We start from the raw sequence: 25,247 nt of genomic DNA, 5'->3' as shown, positions 1-25,247 counted from the left end.
CACCGACACGCGGAAGACGCCCACTCATTTTGTGCACTGACACGCCCACTCCGGCAACTCGAGAAGGAATATCACTAGTTTGATTTTTTGCTTTAATTATACATTTTTCAGCCCACACAATATTTTCTTTAATCATGCATTTTTTTCTAGTCCACACAAATCCAGTTCAGCCAACTCAAGAAGGAATAATCAGTTTCCGGCGATCTTCACTTTACTCCATCTAACAATATTTTCTTTAATTATATACCTTCTTTCAGCACATGATATTAAACAGGTGCCCTGATCTGCACATGGGCCGGCTCATGCATAAGAGTGAAAAAAAGGTCATAAAATGTGCTTTGAATATCGGATCATTTTAAAAAATCTTGAACATTTTTTATTTCATGACAATTTATTTGAAATCGTGATTTGTTTTATAACATGTGAGCAATTTTTGAACTCATGAAACATTTTATGACTTGTCGAATATTTTGTAAATACACAAACAATTTATCATTTCTCTATTTTTTTCAAACTGACAACTTTTATTTTTTTTGTTATTATGAAATCTGAAATTAATTTAGAGAAGAAAAACCAAAACAGGAATAAGAAAGTAAAGAAAAATATATTAAACATGGTGCCCTGAGCTGCACATAGGCCGGCCTATGCATAAAAGTGGTAAAAAGGTAGAGAAAAAGTGGTGAGAACGAGGGATCGAACCCTGGTGTCTAGGGTGGAGGATTGCAGCTCTCAACATCGTGCTACTCTTCTGTTACTGGTCTTTCAAAATATCAGTCCTTTAAGAACATAACACGGGGCGGCGATTTTTGAAATCCAAAAAATGAATCGTTTTTATAATTACGGATGACAATGGTGGATAATTTTTACCAACTTTAGAGGTAATTTTAATGACAGACGACGGAAGCAATAGGTGCTTTATTATTAGGAAGAGATTAGTTTTGTGCAGCAAAGTGGGACTATTTAACATGAAATATTCATGACTTTTGTCCTTTGATGATCTCTATGTGGGCTGATGAAGCTAGCCGAGCCGCTAGAACGCAGGCCAAGGCCCATCGACGGTATCATCAAGAACCCACATAGGCCCATCTGACAACCCCGCTTTGTCTTCTTCATAGGAGTCATCTAATGATAGCTTAGAGCAACTTCAACGCACCGACAGAAACTGTCCGCGCATATTCATTTGGATCGAAACGGAAACAAATCGCGATCCAACGTGTCGATGCAAACGGACTAGCATCGATTTTTCTCTATGATGGCCCCATTCAGGTCCAAATTTGGGCCAGTTTACGTCGACATGGGCACACAGCGAACGCGTGCGGCTCCCGTGTAATAGCCCGAGATCAATGCTCCCGATGCCTTCGAGTTATTTCAACTTTTGCGGTGTGGTCTATTTATTTGTCGCATTCATCATCTTATTATTCGCATTGCATCGGGACTCCATTGCCGTCATTTTTCAAAAAACTGGCATCCATTCGTAGTTGCATGTACTCCTCATTGTCGTCGACTCACACGTGCCCGCGTCATCGTTAAAATATTATTTTATAAGTGAGATAAACAATGTTCTCGGAATGGGATGAAATTTGGCGAACGGTCTTGTTATATTGTAGGCAGACTATGTGCCAAATTTCATCGCATTTGAAATCCGTTTGATACCCCAACGGATAACTATAGCAGCACTATCGTTGGTTAAATATGAGACTTTTTGATGTTTCAAAATGTTGCCGGGCTGCCCAAATCCTTGTCTCCTTAAGCCAATCAACTCCTAGACAGACCAACAACCCACCTAGCTACCGCTCCACTTTTGGACCGTCCGATCAAAATCGAATGGTCCAAAAACGGATGGAAATCCCCAACCCTAGCATCCCTACATGTGAAAGGAAAGTACCCCTGCCTAATTGGGAAAACGTAGCCCCGAGCGCTTCCCAAATCGGCACTAGCCACACCAAGCTCGCCACTCGCCCACCAGCCACCGTCGTTCTGCCACGATGTGGACCTTTGGATTCAGATCCAAACAACCCTCGCGCATCTCCCCAACCTCCACCCAGCCTCACACCACCGCAGGCCCGCAAGGCCCGGGGTAGGCCCTCCCTGGCCTGGAACCCCGTAGCCACCACCCAAGGCGCACCACCGCTCGCTCCCACTCGCCCATGAGCCAGCCGCGTCGCCACATGCTTCCCTGCCCCTACTGCGCCGCTCGACCCCTCGGGCAAGGCTCTTACCGCCCTGCCTCGACCCCGCCACCCGCCACCTTCACGCTGGCAACCAGACAAGACCGTGTTGTCGTGTCCTCCCTTCTCCCTCCCTCCAGTGCCGTCGCCATGGGAGCAAAGCTCCAAGACGCCGCCGCTGTTAGAGCTTACCTCACCACCGAGTGCCCCTCTCGCCTTCAGCCAGATCCGAGCAGGCGCCACCCGGATCTGCATCATCGGTGCCTCCTCAACTCCTGGCGACCAACGTTCTCGCTGCCACACCGAACCATCATCGGCCCAGGATGGGCCTGCCCTTTGTCGGCATACGACAGTCTTCGGGACCAGCAAGGCCCTCAGCTGTGGGGATCACAATGCACAAAAAACGGATCTAGCAGTGAGACACACATGTTTACCCAGGTTCGGACCGCCATGAGGCATAAAACCCTACTCTTAATTTGTTGAAATTATTGTGGCAGCCCAGGTTACAAGAGAGGACAACTTGCCGACAACGTATGTGGAAGTGCAGCTACGTAGTGCAACTGGTGAGGGTTTCGACCCTTCAAAAGGTTGCCATGGGCCTTCATTTATAGGTGAAAGGGGCTACCACGGTGGAAAAATGGTAAAAATAAAGGGTAAATAATGACAACAGTGGTCAAAACTGCTGACGTATGCTAAAAAGGCGTGGCCATGCAAGCCAGTAAGGAGCTAGCCCCCACGCCTTCCCCATAAAAAGCAACTACACGTGTGCTACTTGTAAACCGCGTTGCATTTTTCGAAGAAGAGGAGGGGAGATACAACACAATAGAGATAAGTATTTTGCTCACTAAGAACCAAGTTTATCGAACCAATAGGATAACCACGCAAACTCTCGTCGTCAACACCTACACACAAAATAGCAAATACTTGCACCCAACACGGGCAAGAGGGTTATCAAGCCCCTTGAACTCGTTACTTACAATGATTAAATAGTGATAGATAGATAATATAAATACAAAATAAAATATAAAAGGATAAATGGCAGCAATATTTTTAGGGTTTTAGTAATATGTTTTATGTAGACTCGGGGGCCATAGTTTTCGCTCGTCGCATCTTTCTCGAAGCTAGCATATGGCGGATAGACAAATTATTGTTCAACAATTGATAGAATAGTGCATAGTTATAAAATATTTATTCATGTTAAGGATCATGTATATAGGCATCACATCCACAAACAAGTAGATGGACTGCTGCGTGCATCTACTACTATTACTCCACTCATCGACCCCTATCCAACATGCATCTAGAGTATTAAGTATAAAACAGAGTAATGCTTGGAGCAAGATGACATGATGTAGAAAAGTAAACTCAATTAATATGAATTAACCCCATCGTTTTATCCTTAACGACAACAACACAAATATGTGTCATGTCCCGTTCTGTCACTCAGATTGAACACCGTAAGATTGAACCCATCACAACACACCTCTCACACTGAAGATAAACCAATCTAGTTGGCCAAACTGAACCAATAGATAAGAGAGAAATACAAAGCTATAACAAGCATGCATATAAGAAACCAACAAAGACTCAATATATTTTCATGAATAATATTTATTCATGTTAATGATCATGTATATAGGCATCACATCCACAAGCAAGTAGACAGACTCCTGCCTGCATCTACTACTATTACTCCACTCATCGACCCCTATCCAACATGCATCTAGAGTATTAAATATAAAACAGATTAATGCTTGGAGCAAGATGACATGATGTAGAAAAGTAAACTCAATTAATATGAATTAACCCCATCATTTTATCCTTAACGGCAACAACACAAATATGTGTCATGTCCCGTTCTGTCACTCAGATTGAGCACCGTAAGATTGAACCCATCACAACACACCTCTCACACTGAAGATAAACCAATCTAGTTGGCCAAACTGAACCAATAGATAAGAGAGAAATACGAAGCTATAACAAGCATGCATATAAGAAACCAACAAAGACTCAATTTTCATGAATAATCTCATCATAAAACCACAATTCATCGGATCCCGACAAACACACCGCAAAGAAAATTACATCGAATAGATCACCGAGAGAGAGAGAGAGGGAGGGAGGGAGGGGGGAGGGAGGGAGGGGGGGAGAGGGAGAGAGAGAGAGGGGGGAGAGAGAGAGGGAGGGAGGGATAGAGGGAGAGAGAGAGAGAGTCGCTATGGACCCGTAGTTCTATGGTAGAGTACTCACACAACATCATGGGAGCAACAAGGTTGATGTAGAGGCCCTCCATGATTGATCCTCCTCCGGTAAGGCACCAGAACATGGCTCCAGATGTGATGACTTTTGGTGATGGAAAAAGTATTTTGGGTGGCTCTCTCGTGTTTTCCCGATTTTAGAAGATTTATAGTGGTGGAGTTAGGTCAAAAGGCGCAGGCGGGTGGCCCCAAGGCATCAGGGTGCGCCTACCCCCTGGGGCATGCCCTGTTGCCTTGGAACCTCCCCGTGTGGTGTTTGGCCTTCCTTTTAAGCTTCCAAGTCTTATTTTTTTCCAAAAAAGAGCATCAGAAAGTTTTGTGGCATTTGTACTTTGTTTGATACTAGTTTCCTGAAAAGTCAAAAACACACAAAAAACAACAAGTGGCACTAGGCACTGGGTTAATAGGTTAGTTCTAGAAAATGATATAAAACAACATATACATGCATATAAGCATCCAAGAATGATAATATAATAGCATGGAACAACAAAAAATTATAGATACACTGGAGATGTATCAACATCCCCAAGCGTAATTCATGCTCGTCCTCGAGTATGTAATGATAAAAACATAACTTTTGATGTGACATGCTAGCCAACATGTAATCTCTTTTAGGTATGATCTTTGAGAAACGATGAACTAATAAACATCAACATAATAATATACATCAACATAAATAGCATAATAATTCATATTCAAAATATACGATCCTTAAAGAATATAATTCCCTACTCATTTTATCATATAAGCATGGCATGACTCGGTGCTCACCGCGTAAGTATAAATCATGAGCACCTCGGTGTCAAGTGAGGTAATTGGATCGTAGAAGAAGAAGAAGGAGAAGATGGTGATGTGATGAAGAAGATGAATAAGAAGTACTAGAAGAAGATGAACAAGAATACTAGAAGGATAAGAAGGAGAAGAGGAAGAAGACTAGAAGATGATGATGAAGAATAAGAATAAGAAGAACACGAAGAAAAAGAAGAAGATGATGTGATGAATAAGATGAAGAAGTAGTAGAAGAAGAAGAAAGAAGAATAAGAAGACTAGAAGAATAAGAAGACGAAGAATTATAAGAAGAAGATGATGTGATGAAGTAGATGAATATCAAGTAGAAGGAGAAGAAGAAGAAGAAGAAGACTAGAATAATAATAATAATAACGATAATAATAATGATAATAATAATAATAATAATAATAATAATAATAAGAAGAAGAATAAGAAAAAGAAAGAAAGAAGAAGAATACGACTAGAAGAAGAAGAAGACGAGTAGAAGAAGAACAAGAAGAAGAACAAGAAGAAGAAGAAGAAGAAGAATAAGATGATGATGAGATGAAGAAGATGAATAAGAACTGGTAGAAGAATAAGACTAGAAAAAGAAGAAGAAGAAGACAGAGAAGAAGAAGAAGAAGACTAGAAGAAGAAGATGATGATGATGAAGAAGACTAGAAGAAGAAGAAGAATACTAGAAGAAGAAGAAGAAGAAGAAGCAAAAGAAGAAAAAAAACAAGGCAAATCTTACGAAGAAAGAAAGAAGAAGCTAATTCTTCTTATTTTATTCTATTTATTCTTCTATTCTTTCTTTTTATTTTTATCACATTTTTGAGCTTATTATGTCATTTTGGAGAAAAATAAGCTAAGCATATGACATTTATGAGCTAACCAAGGTTATTATGCCATTTGTGACCTAACTAAGCTAGTTATGTCATTTTGGAGGAAAACAAGCTAAGTATATGGTATTTGTAAGCTAACCAAGGTTATTATGCCATTTCTGACCAAACTAAGCTAATTATGTCATAAATGAACTAAATAATCTAATTATGTCATTTTGGAGGTAATTCGCTAAGAAGAAGAAGAAGACGACGACGTGATGAAGAAGATGAAGAAGTCGTAGAAGAAGAAGAACAAGAAGACTAGAAGAATAAGATGAAGAAGAATACTAGAAGAAGAAGATGATGTGATGAAGATGATGATGATGAAGAAGAAGAAGAAGAATAAGAAAAAGACTAGAAGAAGAAGACTAGAACAATAATCATAATAATAATAATAAGAAAAATAACAAGAAAGAGAAGGAAAATAATATGAAGAAAGAACTTCTTCTTTTATTCTTTCTTTTTCTTCTCTTTCTTCTTCTTTTCTTTCCTTTTCTTTTTGTGCCATTTTTGAGCCTATTGTGTCATTTTGGAGGAAAATAAGCTAAGTATATGACATTTATGAGCTAACTCACGTTATTATGCCATTTTGACCTAACTACGCTGATTATGTCATAAATGAACTAAATAAGCTAATTATGTCATTTTGGAGGGTAATTATCTAAGATAGAATAAGAAGAAGAAGAAGAAGATGTGATGAACAAGATGAACAAGAAATAAAAGAAGAAGAAGAACAATAATAATAGAATAAGGAGAACAACAAGGAGAAAAGACTAGAAGAAGAAGAAGAAGAATAAAAATAAGATGTGATGAAGAAGATGAAGAAGAAGTAGAATAAGAATAAGAATAGGTAGACTAGAAGAAGAAGAAGAAGAACAAGACTAGAAGAAGAAGAAGAAGAATAAGAATAAGAATAAGAATAATAATAAGAAGAAGAACAAGACGATGTCATGAAGAAGACGAAGATGAAGTATAAGTAGTAGTAGAAGAAGATTAGAAGTAGAAGAAGATTAGAAGTAGAAGAAGATGATGAAGAAGAAAAATAATAATAAGTATAAGAACAACAAGAAGAAGACTAGAAGAAGAAGAAGAAGAAGAAGAAGAAGAAAGAAGGAAAGAAGAAGATTAGAAGAAGAAGAAGAAGAGTAGTAGTAGAAGACAAAGAAGAAGACGACGACGAAGAAGAAGAAGATGTGACGAAGAAGATAATGAAGAAGTAGTAGTAGTAGTAGTCGAAGAAGAAGACTAGAAGAAAGTAAGACAATGACCTACAAGAAGAAGAAGACTAGAAGATGAAGAAGGAAACGAAGAAGAAGAAGACTAGAAGAAGAAGAGAAGTAGACTAGAAGATAAAGAAGAAGAAGAAAAAGAAGAAGAAAGAGAAGGAAAATAGTAAGAAGAAATAAAGAAGAAGCTTATGCTTTTCTTTTATTCCTTCTTTTTCTTCCCTTTCCTCTTTCGTTCTTTATTTTCTTTTTTTGCCCTTTCTAAGCTTATTATATCATTTTGGAGGAAAATAAGCTAAGTATATGAAATTTATGAGCTAACCAAGGTTATCATGCCATTTCTGAACTAACTAAGCTAGATATGTCATTTTGGAGGAAGAAAAGTTACGTATATGACATTTATGAGCTAACAAAGGTTATTATGCCATTTCTGACTTAACTAAGCAAATTATGTCATAAATGAACTAAATAAGCTAATTATGTCATTTTGGAGGATAATTAGGTAGGAAGAAGAAGAAGAAGATGTGATGAAGAAGAAGTAGAAGAAGGAGAAGAACAAGAAGACTAGAAGAAGAAGAAGGAGATGTGATGCCCTCGGTTTAATCGTACACTAACCATACACGCAAATGCGTACGATCAAACCGAAGGACTCACGGGAAGATATCACAACACAACTCTAGACATAAATAAAATAACATCAGCTTCATATTACAAGCCAGGGGCCTCGAGGGCTAGAATACGAAAGCTCGATAAACACACGAGTCAGCGGAAGCAACACATATCTGAGTACAAATATAAAACATGGGGTGCCTTAGAGAAGGCTAGCACAAAGATACAACGATCGAACGAGGCGAGGCCTCCTGCCTGGGAACCTCCTAACTACTCCTGATCATCAGCGGCCTCCACGAAGAAGGCACCATCGGGGCGGTAGGCATCGGCAGGAAACTCCACTCCTGGGCTCCATCATCTGGTCGCAGCAAACGGATCAAGGGGACAAGGGGGGAGCAAAGCAACGGTGAGTACTCATCCAAAGTACTCGAAAGTCTTACATCGGAACTATGCTAAATATGCATCAGTATCAAGGAGGGGGGGGGTTGTTATATGTGGACTGACTGCAGCAATGCGAGAATAGAGGGAGAAGGCCTAGTCCTATCGAAGACTAGCATCTTCAGGGTCTTGCAGCAATAGACGAGAATAGAACAGGGGTAAAACAATAATAGTCATATGGTTGCAGCAATACTAAAGTGAGGTCATGCCTAGAGATCCTCCCTCGACTCCCTGCGAGGAAGCAATCCCGAGGCAACTAATTCAAGTTAAGTGACAATTGTAGTTGTATAAGATTAGGGCACAACTCCAAGTCGTCCTGTAACCGTGGACACGGCTATCCGAATAGTTAATTTTCATCCCTGCAGGGGTGCACCACATGTCCCGTCATGCTCGATAACACTCTGGCCGGACATATTTTTCTGGGTCCTGCCCGGCCTCGGAATATCGACACGTCGCAGCCCCACCTAAGACTAATCAGAGAGGCCAGCCCGCGGTCTAAATCCTAAGCACAAAGGGTTCATGGGCCCAGTTCCCCTTCGCGCTCCTGCACGTGGCGTGGGCGGCCGACGTCAGTCCAAGCATCCCTTAATCACAGGAGTGATGCATCTCGGGACCACTCGGGCGCGCGCCGCTACATTGCTGGTATCTGAAAAGCTTCGGCTGATACCGCGACGCCGAGTACCCATAATTCTTCCCGCGTAGCCGGTTAGTGCGAAAAGGTCTCCGACCAACCCAGATCAAATACCCAAATCCATTAACATTTTAATTAGGCCAACAACATAGTCTCACGGGAATCCACCCGTCTTACAACTAATCACCAATGATCCCAGTAACCTGGTCTAGTAACTGTGTGGTTGTAACATCGGGGGGGGGGGGAATCCGAGGTATCACCCTCGTTGGATTCCGAACGATCTACCCGTCAAGGTGGGCTTAGAGGAATCACCCTCGGGGGTCCCACACTTGAGGGGTTGCACGACAGGGGCATCGTCGGGAATGGTGAAAGAGGAATCACCCTCGATAACCACGACCGACTAGCTATACTACAGAGATATCATCAGGAGTACTTAGCGAGGTGTCACCCTCGGTACCCGATAGTATCTTTGTAGCGTCGTACAACTAAGGGGGTGCATGTGCTGTGACAGGCCTGGCTCGTCGATCAGGGATCGAGATTGAAAACAAGCGGGGCAACTGGACTACGGGGTCAGAGGGGATGACTGCTCCACCTATACTAAGCATATTAAAGGTACATGACTGAAAGTAGCAGTTCATCAAAAATAGGCTATGCATCAGATATAGGAGCTAACTACAACAGTAGCAAAAAAACTAATGCAAGCAGTAGGAAGAAAGACATAGGCGATATAGGAATGATCAAGGGGGGTTTGCTTGCTTTGCTGCTGTGCGGCAAAGGACTGATCGGCAGGGTCGTAGATGTACCCGGCAGCAACGTCAGTCTCGGGGTCTACCGGTAAGAAGAGGGGGATGAAACAATAAATAATAGCACCGATGCAACACAAAGCATGACATGGCAAGATGCAGGCTAGACATGAGCTAACGCAACAACATCCGTCATAGACGGGTCGGAAGAATATCTGACGATATTTTCCGGGTCTCGGGCTACTACCGGTTATACTGGAAACGATGGAAAGGTTCCATGTTTGCTATGCTAGGGACGCGTGACAGACGGACGGGCCGTGTATCCGGGTTCGTCTCGTTCTGCTGATCAACTTTCTTGTTGAAAATATTTTGATGTGACTTACGGATTATTTAATATTAATTTTTAAAGTTTTATTCAATAATTAGGAATTAAAAACAGATCTGAATAATTTAGTAAAAAGCTATTATGACATCAGCATGATGTCATGCTGACATCAACAGTTGACTGGTCAACTGACCAGCGGGTCCCGTACGTCATGGGCACAAGTTTTAATTAAGATTAAATATTAATTAATCAGATTAATTTAGTGGGGGACCCACGTGTCATACTCTAATTATTCTAATTATCCAATTAATTAATTTAACTAATATATCTATTTATTTATTTAATAAAAACATTAACATTATTTTTATTTATTTTAATTATCGCGTGGGGCCTCCGTGTCATAGACAACGGGTGCGTTGGCCCCACCGGTAAGTGACCTTAGGCCAAATACTCGATTTTATTCACAGATACATAATCATGTAAATATTGTATTCCTCTAAATATCTATACACACAAATACATACATCGCATCTCATACATACATACATACATACATACATACGACAACTAATACATCATTTGTTTTATTTCTTTTAACTCTCAACACTCCCATCTCTCTCTCTCTGTTAACAAAGAGACAAAGAACAACTCTGTGCTCTAACTCAACATAGAAGAACACCTCCTTCAAATCCTCCTACCGGTCACTACCGTCGACAGATCGGAGTCCCGTTTGCCGGAACGGAACCGGGACGGTGAGGGGAACGCGACGGTGGGAGGAGCCCGAGGAGGGGCTCACCAACGTTGATGAGACGGCCCGGTGAAGCCAGAGTTCTTGTGAGGTGGAGGTGACGGCGGTGATGCGCGGTTCCGGTGGTGAAGGTGACGGTCGTTCCGGCGAGGAAGAGGCCCTCCCGGAGGGGGCGGCGTCGAAGGAGGGGGCCGGCCGAGGTGAGGTCGGCCGGATCCGGCGGGGTGGAGGTGTAGGGGAGGCCCGGTGGGGGGAGGGGCTCGCCGGCGGGGTGGAGGGGTCGAGGGGGCCGGTGGTGGAGGAGCTCGCCGACGGGAGGAGGCAGGAGAGGGGCGCCGGATCTGGGGCCGACGGGAGGGCCGAAGGGGGAGGGAGATCGAGGGGACCGGGGCTCCTGGGGTGGGGCTCGGCTCCTGGTACGAGAGGGTGAGGTGGGGGGCTGGTGCGTGGGGAGGGAGAGAACGAGAGGTGAGGGGTGTCGGTGGGGGTGGGGCGACGGTTGGTGGGGGGGTGACGAGGGGAGGGCTCCCTCGTCCCTTTCTGGCGGCGGCAGGAGGGAGAGCGAGGGGAGCCAGCTCGCTAGCTAGGGTTTGAGGGGGGTGCGGGGTGGCTGGCTGTGGCCTGGCCGGCTGGGCCTCTAGGCCCAGTTGGGCCAGGTGGGTGGGGGGGGGGGGTTTCCCCTTTTCCTTTTTTTGTTTTGTTTTGTTTTCCTCTTCTATATTTCTTCTTTCTAATTTCTTTTTTTTTATTTTTAATTTCTTTTCTTTCTTTTGTCATTATTATTTTTAATACTTTCTTTCTTTAATAGTTAATATGACTTTATAAATATAATCATCTTTTGTTTTCAATTTCTGAATCCAGATAGAAATTCAATGCGGGTCAACGACGGTAATTCTCGATGATGTGGCATCATTTGCAGGTGATCACTGTAGCTTAATTACAATATTTACTGTAGCAAAAGTCGAGGATGTCACAATTCTCCCCTACTAACAAGAATTCTCGTCCCGAGAATTAAGAGGTAGAGGGAAAGAGCTCGGGGTATTCATCACGAAGATGATCCTCGCGTTCTCAAGTGGCTTCATCTTCAGAGTGATTTGACCACTGCACCTTAAGGAACTTGGTGACCTTGTGACGAGTCTTACGTTCAGCTTGGTCGAGAATGCGGACCGGATGTTCTTTATAAGAGAGGTCTTGTTGCAGCTCAAGCATATCATGATCCACTGCTTGAATCGGATCCTTGAAGCAGCGGCGGAGCTGAGAAACATGAAGACATCGTGAACCTGAGAAAGGTTCGCCGACAGTTCCAATTGATAAGCCACTCTTCCACGCCTTTCGAGAACAGTGAAAGGACCAATATAACGAGGAGCTAACTTGCCCTTGATTCCGAAACGGTGTGCACCTCTCATTGGTGTGACACGAAGATAAGCCTTTTCGCTAGGTTGATAGACCATATCTTGATGATGACGGTCATACTGACTCTTCTGACGAGACTGAGCAGCCTTCAGATTCTCATGAATAATGCGGACTTGATCTTCGGCACGTTGAATAATATCCGGACCGAAGAGTGATCGTTCCCCAGTTTCTGACCAATTCAGAGGAGTTCGACACCTTCGCCCATACAATACTTCGAAAGGGGCCATCTTCAGACTAGCTTGATAGCTTTTGTTGTAAGAGAACTCGGCATACGGGAGAGATTCCTCCCATTTCTTACCGAAATAAATGACACAAGATCGAAGCATGTCCTCGAGAATTTGGTTGACTCGTTCAACTTGTCCGTGGGATTGAGGATGAAATGCAGTGCTGAAGGACAGATGAGTCCCCATAGCCTTTTGAAAACTTTCCCAGAATTTTGAAGTGAACAAGCTGCCACGGTCCGAACTGATTACCAACGGAATACCATGAAGTGAAACAACTCTTGACATATAAAGATCTGCCAGCTGACTAGCATTAATCGTTTCTTTGACAGCCAGGAAATGTGCAACTTTGGACAGTCGATCAATGACGACAAGAATAGCATCATTACCTTTCTGAGATCTGGGAAAACCAGTGACAAAGTCCATTTCAACATGGTCCCATTTCCACTCAGGAATAGAGATAGGCTGCAGAGTTCCAGCAGGCTTTTGGTGTTCTGCTTTGATACGCCGGCATATATCACATTCTGCCACATAGCGTGCAATGTCTTGTTTCATATTGGGCCACCAGAATCTTTGCCGGATGTCTTGGTACATCTTGGTACTACCCGGGTGAATAGACAATGGTGTGTCATGAGCTTCTTCCATCACCTTCCCAGTCATCCTGAGATTTTCCTTCTTATTTGGGATGAATAGGCGACCCTTGAAATACAAGGCGCCATCTGCATCAACAGTGAAGAAGGAGGGTTTACCCTTCGTAATATAGCTCTTAATCCTATCGACATCATCGTCAAAGTCTTGCAGATTCTTTATGGAGCTCACAAGATCTGGTTCAACCACTAGGTTACTGAGGGAACCCTGCTTAACAACACGAAGGTTCATCTTTTGACACTCTTCAGGAGGGGGAACAAGGTAACCCTGAGGAACAATGTGGAGGTTCAGCTTACGGAATTCCTCTTGCAGACGATCGTGAACCTTATGAACCTGGAGGTGGTTGCAGTATGACTTGCGACTTAAGGCATCAACAATTACGTTAGCCTTGCCAGGGGTATATGATATACTACAATCAAAATCTGCTATACGCTCCATCCATCTTTGTTGACGCAGGTTCAGCTCCGGTTGAGTGAACAAGTACTTCAGACTTTGATGGTCGGTGTAGATTTCACAACGATTACCGACAAGGTATTGTCGCCATTACTTCAACGCATGAATGACTGCGGCAAGCTCGAGATCATGAACTGGGTAGTTCTCTTCATGAGCACGCAGTTGACGTGAAGCATAAGCGATCACCTTGCGATCCTGCATTAGGACACAACCTATTCCTTGACGAGAAGCATCACAATATATGACGAAATCCCTTTTCGTATCTGGAGGAGCAAGTACTGGAGCGGACGTTAGTTTGTCCTTGAGCGCCTGGAAACTTTCCTGACATTTATCAGTCCATTCATACTTAACACCTTTGTGAAGCAGGTTGGTTAAGGGCTTCGCAATCTTGGAGAAGTTCTCGATGAATCGACGGCAATAGCTGGCGAGTCCGAGAAAACTTCTGGCTTGCTTGACATTCTTCGGGGGAGTCCAGTCAAGAATAGCTTGAATTCGTTCGGGGTTGACCGCAATACCATCCTTGGAAATCACATGACCAAGGTAAGTCACTTCGTCTAGCCAGAACTCACATTCGGAATACTTCGCATAGAGTTTATGCTCCCGAAGCTTATCCAGTACAAGACAAAGATGTTCAGCATGCTCTTCTTTGTTCTTTGAAAACACCAGAATATCATCCAGATATACCATGACAAATTTGTCGAGGTAGTCCATGAATATATAATTTATCAATCGAGAGAAGGTTGCCGGTGCATTGGTTAAGCCGAAGGACATGACGGTGTACTCGTATGATCCATATCGAGTAACGAAGGCGGTCTTTGGAATATCCTCCTTGCGAACACGGATCTGGTGGTATCCCAATCTCAAGTCGAGCTTAGAGAAAACGGTGGAACCAGCAAGTTGATCATACAAATCATTTATCCGAGGGAGAGGATATTTGTTCTGAATAGTGGCCTGGTTGATAGGACGATAGTCTTGAACCAATCGATTTGTCCCATCCTTCTTCTTAACAAAGAGAGAAGGTGCTCCCCAAGCAGAGGAACTCAGACAGATGAAACCCAGACGGAGCGAGTTGTCAATTTCTTGCTTAAGTTCAAGGAGTTCATGTGGTGGCATTTTATAAGGACGCTTGGCAATAGGAGTGGTACCGGGTACCAAGTCAATGACAAACTCGACAGCTCGAGCAGGGGGAATCCCCGGAAGTTCTTCTGGAAAGACATCTTGAAATTCTTGGACCACTGGTATGTTTTCAATCCCTTCAAGAGGCGACGCATTTAATGCATTCAAAGCATACAGCCGTGCTTCAGCATTTCAGACGAGGTGAGCATGGTAGCTTACTAGTTCATCTGAAGGGTGTAGGAGGTGGACGGTTTTGGTGGTACAAACGATCGATGCCGTATGAGCTTTCAACCAGTCCATCCCCAATATGAGATCAATGTTGGATGACTTTAGTAGGATGGAGTTGGCAAGGAATTCTAATCCTTCAATTTCAACTGGAACATGGGGGCAAACCACAGAGGTTCGGCATTCGCCCCCAGGGGTGTTTACCACTATCGGGATGTTCATCTCTTCGCTCCTAATGTCATGCATGTATGCACAATTTTCCGACATAAAGGTATGCGATGCTCCTGTATCAAACAATACAGAAGCAGGTACTGAGTTAACGAGAAGTGTACCCATCACGGTAGCAGGCTGGTCTTGAGCTTGACTCATATCAATGTTGTTGGCCTGACCACGAACATAAGCAGGCTTAGCGTTGAAATTGCGGTTCTGGTTGTTGCCACTGCCAGTTGCGGGAAGTGTCAGCTGATTCGGATTCTGCCTGCAGTCTCTAGCACGGTGACCTGGACGGCCACACTTGAAGCACAACCCGTCCTCAGGACGGGAAGGAGGAACTCGAGGCGGTGGAGCTGGAAGCCTCGTCTGCCTAGGTGGTGGAGGAGGCAGGCGAGGTGTAGCATAGGACGGCCTCGGAGTAGGAGCAGGTGCATGGTACATGTTGTTGGGAATCCAGATCTTCCGCTTCTGTGCAGATGAGCCCGAAGATGAGCCCATGTCACGGTTGCGCTTGCTGCTATCTTTGTATTCCTGCAGACCAGTCTCAACCTGAATAGCCTTGTTCACCAGGGTGGCGAAATCAGCATAGCCCTGAACGAGGAGTGTCAGCTTGATATCAGGGTGGAGGCCTTCATGGAACTTCTCCTGCCTACGTGCATCAGTCGCAATGTCTTCTTCAGCATAGCGAGATAATTCCAGAAATTCCCGCTGATAAGCATCCACAGTCTTGTTGCCCTGGACCAAGTTGCGGAACTCACGCTTCTTCCGGTCCATGATTCCCTGGGGAATGTATCGAGCAGGGAGAGCAGCCTTGAACTCTGCCCAAGTGATGATAGTCCCATCGGGCTGAGAGCGCCTGTGGCTGTCCCACCATTGAGCAGTGGGACCCTTCAGAAAGTAGGCGGCAAAGTTGACATAGCTCGCCAGGGGCACATTGGCAGACTCCAGCTCATAAGAAATGTCACGGAGCCAGTCATCAACATCAAGAGGCTGAGTTGAGCTGCGGTAGATCGCAGGGTTGAGACGGCAGAAGTCTTGCAGTGTCACGCCTTGCGGTTGGTTCATGTTCGGCCTTTGGAACTAATCCATGAGTGAAAGTGCGTTATATCGACTAGAGGGGGGGGTGAATAGGAGATTTTTAGAATTTCATCATTGAGGAAATTCCTTTTGAGGAATTTCCTCACCGATGACTAACTTACAGCGAAAACAGTTAAGGATCAGACGTGCAAACGTTCACAACAGCAGTATTACAGAGTGAAGGTTGTGAAAATAGATTGCACAGTAAGCAGGCACGCAGAATACAGATGATGATTAACTTAAGTGAAGAATTTGGGGTTGAGGAAATTCAGAGAAAGTCTTCAGCAAATTCTTCAAACAGTCACAGTGAAAGTCATCAACACATAATACAGAGAAAGTAAAGAGTTGAGGAATTAGAACCCGGTTCTTGGTGAAGACTGTTGTTGATGACCCAGTTCCAACTGCTGTGACAGTTGTACATCTGGCTTGGAGCGGCTTGGTATTGAAACCAAAGGACACCCAGTCCCGGGACACACAGTCCCTACCGTATTCTCCTTGAGCTAAGCACACATAGTCCTCGCCCAACACTCGTGGTAAGTCTTCAGGGCATACTTCCAAACCCTCACAAACTCGGTCACCCGGCGATCCACAATTGACTGCTGGATTGCTCTAGACCATGACGCCTAACCGTCTGGAGGATGCACAATCCTCAAAGGTAAAAGGCTTCAGTCCCACACAGGAACAACTTCTTCAGTGATGCTCAATCACTAGGTTTGGTTTGTGGTTTCGGTGTGTGGTGTATTTCCTCACTGATGATTTACTCTCGAAGGCTCTGAGGAATTTGGGTTGATCTTATGTCAAGTGTCAGTTTCTAACGGAGCAGCCAACTAGCTAGTGGTTGTGGGGGGCGGCTATTTATAGCCTGGGAGCATCCCGACATGATTTGACACCAATGCCCTTAAATAATATGACCGTTGGAGTGGATAAGACCAGTGACTTGGCGTGGTTATCGAAACGGTCGGGACCCTCAACTGTGAGAGTCCTCATGTCACTCATATTCCTCACTTGAGGCTTTTGGTAGGATTTGGCTTGGGTTGAGCATCATGAGGAAATTCATTCCATAGTGTTACTTTGACCCCCTTTAACAGTACGGTGTTCCTATTCATCAAATGCGAAGAAAGTAAAACAGAAAACGAAAATCTTCACGCTTCAATTTCTTCAGAATGATTTTCTTCAGGAACCACCGGTCTTCTCAATATCAATATCTTCATGAGGAATATCAATTTCATCGCAGATTTCTCGTGATTCATTTCTTCAGGTTCAGACCAATTTCTTCAACTGAAGACATATATTTCTAGGGGTCGATATTCTTCAAATATCTCAAACTCCTCAATGACTTATAGATTCCGTGTACACTTATAAACACATTAGATACTTAACCTATAAGTCTTCAAACCACCAAAATCACTAAGGGGCACTAGATGCACTTACAATCTCCCCCTTTTTGGTGGTTGATGACAATTAGGTTAAGTCTTCAACAGGGAATAAAAATGTGGAGTGTAAATACTCAATCGAGGAATTTGAAGACAAGATTCAGAGAGACTCCCCCTGAAGATGTGCATACCTTGAGGATTCTGCTTTTATAGAAGATGCACGTTGATGATTTATATCATGGAGATCTCCTCCTGAATCTTGTAAATCATGCATACATATAGCATATCATATGAAGAAAACGAAGATGCATGATAGCAAATGGTATCTGACGCATTCCAGCATGCGTGCATTAAAACTTGAGGAATAAGCATGCGAAGAAAAATGTTCAAAAGCGTCAGAGTACCATCGGGCTTAAGTTACAACTCATTACATAAAAACTTCAGAAGAGCCAAGAGTTTGTAACTTAAATATAGTTCATAGGCCCCAAAAATAAATACCGTTTGAAGACTAACTCTCAAGTTTCTCCCCCTTTGTCATCAAGTGACAAAAAGGGACAAACTGAGGACTAACGCCCGTGAAGACTTCATTTCTTGGCGGTTGATGAAGATCCTTGACGCTTCTTGGGTGTAGTCTTCTTCCTTGGGCCGGTTGCGGTGTCGAGTTGTTCCTCATCAGACTCAGCGGTGCGGAATGAAGAGAAGGAGCTGTCTTCAAGATCTGGCACTGGAATGGGCCTGAACTTCTTCTTGGGAGGCCAGGACCACTGAAAGTCTTGCTCAAAGTTCATTTCTTCAAGCTCAGTCTGGGTCTTCAGATGTGCAAGAGTAGCCCAGGTGCGATCGAAAACCTCATGCAGATAGTGATGATTAAGCTTCACAGAGTTCTGTGTCTCAGTGAGGGTTTTCACAATGGCACCAAACTGGCGTTTGACCCATTTGTGGTTGTGATCCACCTTCTGATGAAGACTGAGGAGAAGCTCTCTGGTGTTTAGCACGCGAGGAGGAACAGGGCTGGGTGGACGAGTCTCAGTATCGTCCCATGAAGAATAAGCGTCTGGTTCTTTAAACTGGCCATCAAGGGGCCTACTGCCTTCGTCAATCACAGACTTTCCTTTTCCCTCAATGGGCTCGAAAGTCTTCTTGTTGACCCGGATAGGAGGCATATAACCAACATGGTTTTGGAAATCAGCGTGGAAGTTGATGCCTGTCCTTGTCCTGATGAATCTCATGATCGATGGGGCATAAATTTTGTGATCAAAGGGGCACATGGCATTGTCGGCCAAAGTCCTCAAGAAGAAATCATGGATATTCATAGGAATACCATGAATGATGTTGAAGAGGATACTCTTCATGAGGCCGACAACATCTTCTTCATCGTCATGGCCTTTGACTGGCGCGAGCACACTGCACAGAATGCGGTAGACAGACCGGGGTGTGTACTTGAGCTCATGGACGAGGAATGTGGTTCTTGAGGGTTTTCCTGCAGCCAAAGGCTTCATGAGGACTTCCATCATTCCATTTGGCAGCTCACGCTCACCATAAAGCTTCACTGTCCCATCTGAAGGAATTGGTACAGGCAGTTCTCTGAGGAGTTCAGAAGCAGGAGCCTTGTAGTGAGTGTTTTGGGTCATCCAATCAAACACCCAGGTGTTGATGTCATCAGCATTGCCAGAGATGTGCAGAGTTGCATAGAATTGAAGAATAAGCTCACTATTCCAGTCTGTTATATCTGAGCACATAGGGAGCAAACCTGCATCGTGGAGTACATTGAGGACTGGTTCCATGCAGGGTATTCCTTCAAGCTCATCATGAGGAACGTGCCTGTGCTAGAATATCTTGTTGCGTCCACAGAGCACAGAAGCATAGTAGTTCATCTGAGTGCATGTCCAAAACTTCAGATGCCTCATTTGAGGCTTGTCATAAGGATTCTCTCCGATGAAATACATGCGTTCCTCAAAGAAATTTTCTTTCTGAAACTTTGGCCGCTTCGAGAATGGCTGGCGCTGAACTGGCTTGATATTGTGCTGAGGAATGGGAGGGGAAACAACCATGGCAGTCTCTGGGTTGAGCAGAATGAATTCATTGTCAGGGGCGGGAACATTTTCTTCAGCATTTTCCTCAGGTTGAGGAATTTCATCAGCTGGAACTTCTTGCTCTGGCTGAGCTTCAGACTCAGGAATTTCTGCTTCTTTCTCAGCTTGAGGAGTTTGGTCAGCCTGTTCAGAATGAGGAGGCTGCTCAGGATGGACATTTTCATCAGCTTGTTTTTCTTCAGCTGGCTTTGTGGCATAGGCATTTTCATCAGCTGCTGCAGCTGAAGCTTGAGGAATCTCTGTCTGAGGAACATGAGGTTGAGGACTGTCATCAATCTGGATTTCCTCATCAGTGTGTTCCTCAGAGGGAACATCCTTCATTTCCTCATCCGCCCTTGTAGTTTGGTCACCAATGACGACCATTTCATATGAAGGTGCAACATTTAGAGGCACCGGGTCCAGAGGGGCAGATTCTTCAGTTTCCTTGAGGCGCTTTGCCTCTATCTTTTCTTCTGCTGAAGAAGCTTTTCTCTTCTTTGCTTCCTTCTCACCAGCTCTTGTCTTCTTCGCGTCTGATCCAGACGGGTTTGTCTTCTTCACCTTTGAAGCTTTTGGTGAAGGTGTTCTTTCTGCAGATTCTTTAGCTGGTAGTGAGGAACCAGCTGGAACAGAGTCATCAGCCTGCTTTGATGAAGCAGCTGGATCAGGAGCAGTTGCATCAGGGGTTGCAATTTCATCAGTGGCGGTCTGGGTGATGATTTCTTCAATGGCCGGCACATCAGCACGGCGCTCTTGGTGTTGTTCCTCAGCTTGAGGAATTTCCTCCTCATCAGGAGATGCATCTTCTGGCTGCTCAACCAGGGGTTGAGGAGTTGGTGCTGGTGGTGGGTGTCATTTGTTGTAGTCATCAACAACACTAGTGGCTAGCTTGATGAAATTGCGTTTGATGCCTTTGCGGTCTGAAAGTTTGTCACACTTGTCACTCAAGACTTGCAGCTCTGCCTGGGTTGACACCAGTGCTTTAGGAGTCAGCTTGAGGAGATTTTGCGTGAGGAATTTCTCCTTTTTGGCCTTTGCAATCTTTGGCTGCTTGGCCTTCTATTCCTTCCACTTGGCTTCGTTTATGAAGGTGGCCACCATGTGGCTGATGCCAGGAGGAAGTTTCAAATCATCAATGGGTGTGTTTGGGTCCTCATACCATACATTGATGAAGTCGAGGAGGACCTTGGGGTCCATGGCCAGAGGAATAGCACTGCCTGATGCTTGTGCTACCCGTTCTTGCTTGTTTCTGATGATGGCTTGCAGGGTTTCATCATCATACTCATCACTTCCCTCTGATGCAGACGGGTCTGTGATGATTTTGCTGGGGCTGGGCAGAGGTGCACGTTCGGTAGTTGCCAAAGTCTTCACAAGTGGTGTTGAAGACTTTGTCTCCGAGCTTGTTGCAGCTGGGAGTGAGGAGCTGGAGCTGGTTGTCGTAGGCTTCACGACATTCTTCTGTACTGGCTTTGGAGGTGGAGCTGAGGATTTTGGTGTAGATGAGATGGGTGCTGAGGGTTTTGGCGCTGATGGTTTTGGTGTTGACGGTTTTGGAACCGAGGGTTTTGGAGCTGAGGGTTTTGTGACAGAAGCCTGTGCAGACTTCTCTTGAGGCTTTGAAGCCTTTGGCTTTGTTGGCGCAAACTGCTTTTGAGGAATCTCTGAGCCTGAAGTTACTGCTGCTGAGGAATGAGCAGCACCGGAGGCAGCAGCTGAGGATTCATTAAATTTCTTCACTGCAGTTTCAGCTTGCTTCTTGAGCTTGGCCAGATGCCTTTCTTTTTCATCTGGGTAGTCATCAAGTGTCATAAGACTTGAGGGATGAGCAACTTGATGATCCTCAAGTGGAGCCCTTCTGCCAGGAGGCTTCAAAGCGAATTTCTTCGCATATTTTGGAGTCACAAACCTGTACTCCTTCCATTCCTTCGCCCATCTGCGTTCAATCTTCTGCAGCCTAATCTTTCTCTTGGCCATTGTCTCAGGTTCTTCTTCAGGCATACAATAGTCCAAGTATACGTCCTCAGGAATATCAGCAGCTGTGTTCTGCTCCAGTTTCTTTCCTCCCTTCTGTTTCCTTTCTTCCTCCATTTTCTTCAGACGAGGAATTTGCTGATGATTTTGAACTCTTGAGGATTCTGATGAGCCTTGAAGAGTTTCTTACAGAAACGCTGTAAATGAGTTAATGTGATGAGAACCGAGAGATTCATCAGCTGACATGTGTGTACCTGTGAACAGAGTATAGTTGCGAGGAATTTGGAGAGGTCATATGCGTTCTCAGATTTGAAGAAAATGAAAAAGTTTGACAGTTTGAGGAATATAACCAGTGGTTGAGGAATTTGCCTAAGCATACTGTTCTTGGGTTCCAGAGTTGTACAGATCCGAAAATTTGCACAATTGAGGAATCTCGTGAAAATCTTAGATGCTTAGCTAGTTCATCAATGATTGTGGTGATAGATAATGTTTGAGGAATCATGTGCACATCGTATCTTGAGGAAAAACAGATTTCTCATAGAAGGGGTAAAATTTCAGATCTAATCTTCTGTAAAAATGGGATATATTTACCCTGGAAGGTGCGAACGAAGAACACATAAAGTAGTGTTGGAGAGGCTCTTCGGTCGAGTGTCCAATGCACCCTAACTTGGTAGCAGAGGACGTCTACGGCGGCGGCGGACGTAGATGTTCCGACTCCGGCGTGATCCTGGCGACGAAAAGGTCGAGGCAGTGAAGCTCTTCCTTACCGGCGACAAGACTACCAGCGGTGGCGCTAGGGTTCGGTGGAGAGTGCGATGGCAGAACAGTGATGAGGCAAAGAAGAGGATACCGAGGGGGATAATGATCTATTTATAGCCCGAAAGTTACTGTTTGGCGCGAAAGTTTCGGACCGAATAGCCCATGCCTCTACGTCTCCGCAGGACACGTGTAGCTCCCGTACGATGCGGTGGAGATAGTGGAGATCGTGGTTATCCGATCGTGGGAAGTGGGGGTTCAGTTACTGTTCCTTTGAAGAAAACAAATTTTGAAGATTTGAGGATTTTGTTACAAAATCATCAGCTGACAAGGATGCAGTGAAGATTTTGAACAAAGTTTCAAGTAGAACGCATATGAAGAATTGAATAGACTGGATAAGTCTAGCATAGAGGGAAAGTAGGGTCCGATCACATTCACTTAGCAGAACCATCAACTTGAAGAAATAGCAATAAGTGAATGTTGTTGAGGACTAGAAATCACAGTCTACCTAGGAAAATGAAAGTCATCAAGTGTTTTTGAAGATTTTTTAATAGATCATCACAATGAAGAATAACTATTTTGAGGAAAAAAAATGCATTGTGAGGAAATTAATCATTTGAAGAAAATCAACTTGAGGAATTTCACATTGGGCGGTGGCGTTACCCACCATATAAGAATGTTGATTACAGACGCCGCGTACAATTGTCGTAGGGCCCTGAGAATCAATTTCTTTGTTAATTTCTTCACATTCAGAGTGACTTTCTTCATTAGTTGAAGAAAATCGTTTCATCATGTGTTGCACATCTAAGTCATCAACTTTGCATAAGTGTTAGGATGTGTGCATGTTTTTACAAAACATTTGAAGACTCTAAGATATTTAGCTCACACCGCAACTTACAAAACCTTTTCTCATCCAAGGGCTTAGTGAAGATATCAGCCAGTTGATCATCAGTCTTCACATGGTAGATGAGGATATTGCCCTTGAGGACATGGTCCCGAAGAAAATGATGACGAATCTGGATGTGCTTGGTCTTCGAGTGCTGTACTGGGTTATATGCAATCTTGATAGCACTCTCATTGTCACAGTAGAGAGGCACATTCTTCATGTTGATGCCGTAGTCCTTGAGGGTTTGCTTCATCCATACTAATTGAGCACAACAAGAACCAGCAGCAATGTACTCAGCTTCGGCAGTGGAGAGTGATACGCAGTTCTGCTTCTTTGAGGACCATCAAACTAGTGATCTTCCGAGGAAATGGCATGTGCCAGATGTTGACTTGCGATCCACACGGTCACCAGCATAGTCTGAATCATAATACCCTACCAGATGAAGATTGGAGCCCTTGGGATACCATAATCCTAGTGTTGGTGTGTGAGCTAAGTGTCGAAGAATATGTTTCACAGCCTTATGGTGTGATTCCTTCGGTTTTGCTTGAAAACGTGCACACATGCAAACACTAAGCATTATATCTGGCCTAGATGCACATAGATACAATAGAGAGCCAATCATAGAACGGTATACCTGCTGATCGAAATCTTTACCATTTTCATTAGTGCCGAGGTGGCCGTTGGTAGGCATCGGAGTCTTGGCACCTTTGCATTCGTGCATGTCGAATTTCCTGAGAACATCCTTGAGGTATTTCTCCTGTGATATGAAGATTCCATTGCTTTGTTGACGAATTTGAAGACCTAAGAAGAATTTCAGCTCCCCCATCATGGACATCTGATATTCTTCACTCATCATGTAGGCAAATTCATCACTGTATCTTTTGTCAGTACAGCCAAATATGATATCATCAACATATATTTGACATACAAACAACTCATTATCATAGGATTTTGTGAAAAGAGTTGGATCGACTGAACCAGGTTTGAAGCCTTTCTTCATGAGGAATTCCTTCAATGTATCATACCATGCCCGAGGGGCTTGCTTGAGGCCATACAGAGCCTTTTTGAGTCTGAAGACTTTGTGTGGATTCTTTGGATCCTCAAAACCTGGGGGCTGAGCAACATATACTTCTTCCTCAAGCTTACCATTGAGGAATGCACTTTTCACATCCATTTGATATAAGGTGATGTTATGATGATTAGCATAAGCAAGTAGAATTCGAATAGCTTCAAGTCTAGCAACAGGTGCAAAAGTTTCATCGAAATCTATTCCTTCAACCTGGGTGTAGCCTTGGGCTACAAGTCGTGCCTTGTTCCTCACCACTTGACCGTCCTCATCTTGCTTGTTTCGGAAAATCCACTTGGTGCCGATGATGTTATGCTTGCGAGGATCTGGTTGTTTGACGAGCTCCCATACGTCATTCAACTTGAATTGAAGAAGTTCGTCTTGCATGGCTTGGATCCACTCCGGTTCCAGAAAAGCCTCAACTACTTTTGAGGGTTCTGTGATGGATACAAAGGAAAAATGCCCACAAAAGTTAACTAAGTGTGAAGCTTTTGAGCGAGTGAGAGGACCTGGCGCATTGATGTCGTTGAGGATTTTGTCAAGTTGTACTTCATTTGCAATCCTCGGATGAGCTGGTTGAGGATTTTGTCTGGGCTGAGGAAGTGGTGCTGTTGCAATTTCCTCAGGAGCGTCTTCTTGGTTTTTATCAGCGATGGTGATCGTTTCTTCACCAATTTCCTCAGTGGGGACAATGTCTTCAGTAGGCTTAAGCTTTATTGCTTCCTCAGGATACAGCTTATCTGGATCAGAAGGCAATTGCTCTCTTTGCGAGCCATTAGTTTCATCGAACCGCACATCTACAGTTTCAACAACTTTGTTGTGATCGTTGTTGAAGACTCTGTAGGTGTGCAAGTCCTTTCCATAACCGAGCATAAAACCTTCATGTGCCTTAGGTGCAAATTTTGAGCTATGACGAGGATCTCTAATCTAGCATTTTGCACCGAAGACTTTGAAATAAC

At 44.0% G+C, this 25,247-nt stretch overlaps 1 protein-coding gene across 1 annotated transcript; it reads left to right on the top strand.

The window, feature by feature from the left end:
- Positions 1–1,529: 1,529 nt before the first annotated feature.
- On the top strand, positions 1,530–6,302 carry LOC123429978. Its single transcript, XM_045113939.1, has 2 exons — positions 1,530–2,606; positions 6,261–6,302. The coding sequence occupies exons 1-2, from the start codon at positions 2,148–2,150 to the stop codon at positions 6,270–6,272; spliced, it is 471 nt and encodes a 156-aa protein (XP_044969874.1). The 5' UTR covers positions 1,530–2,147; the 3' UTR covers positions 6,273–6,302.
- The last annotated feature ends 18,945 nt before the right edge of the window (positions 6,303–25,247 follow it).

The sequence above is a fragment of the Hordeum vulgare genome, chromosome 2H (assembly GCF_904849725.1).
Source record: "Hordeum vulgare subsp. vulgare chromosome 2H, MorexV3_pseudomolecules_assembly, whole genome shotgun sequence".
NCBI lineage: Eukaryota > Viridiplantae > Streptophyta > Magnoliopsida > Poales > Poaceae > Hordeum > Hordeum vulgare.
This window is presented reverse-complemented; position numbering and strand designations above follow the sequence as displayed.

Coding starts and splice junctions, on each gene's coding strand:
- LOC123429978 (XM_045113939.1), top strand. CDS start 2,148: ATGAGCCAGCCGCGTCGCCACATGCTTCCCTGCCCCTACTGCGCCGCT.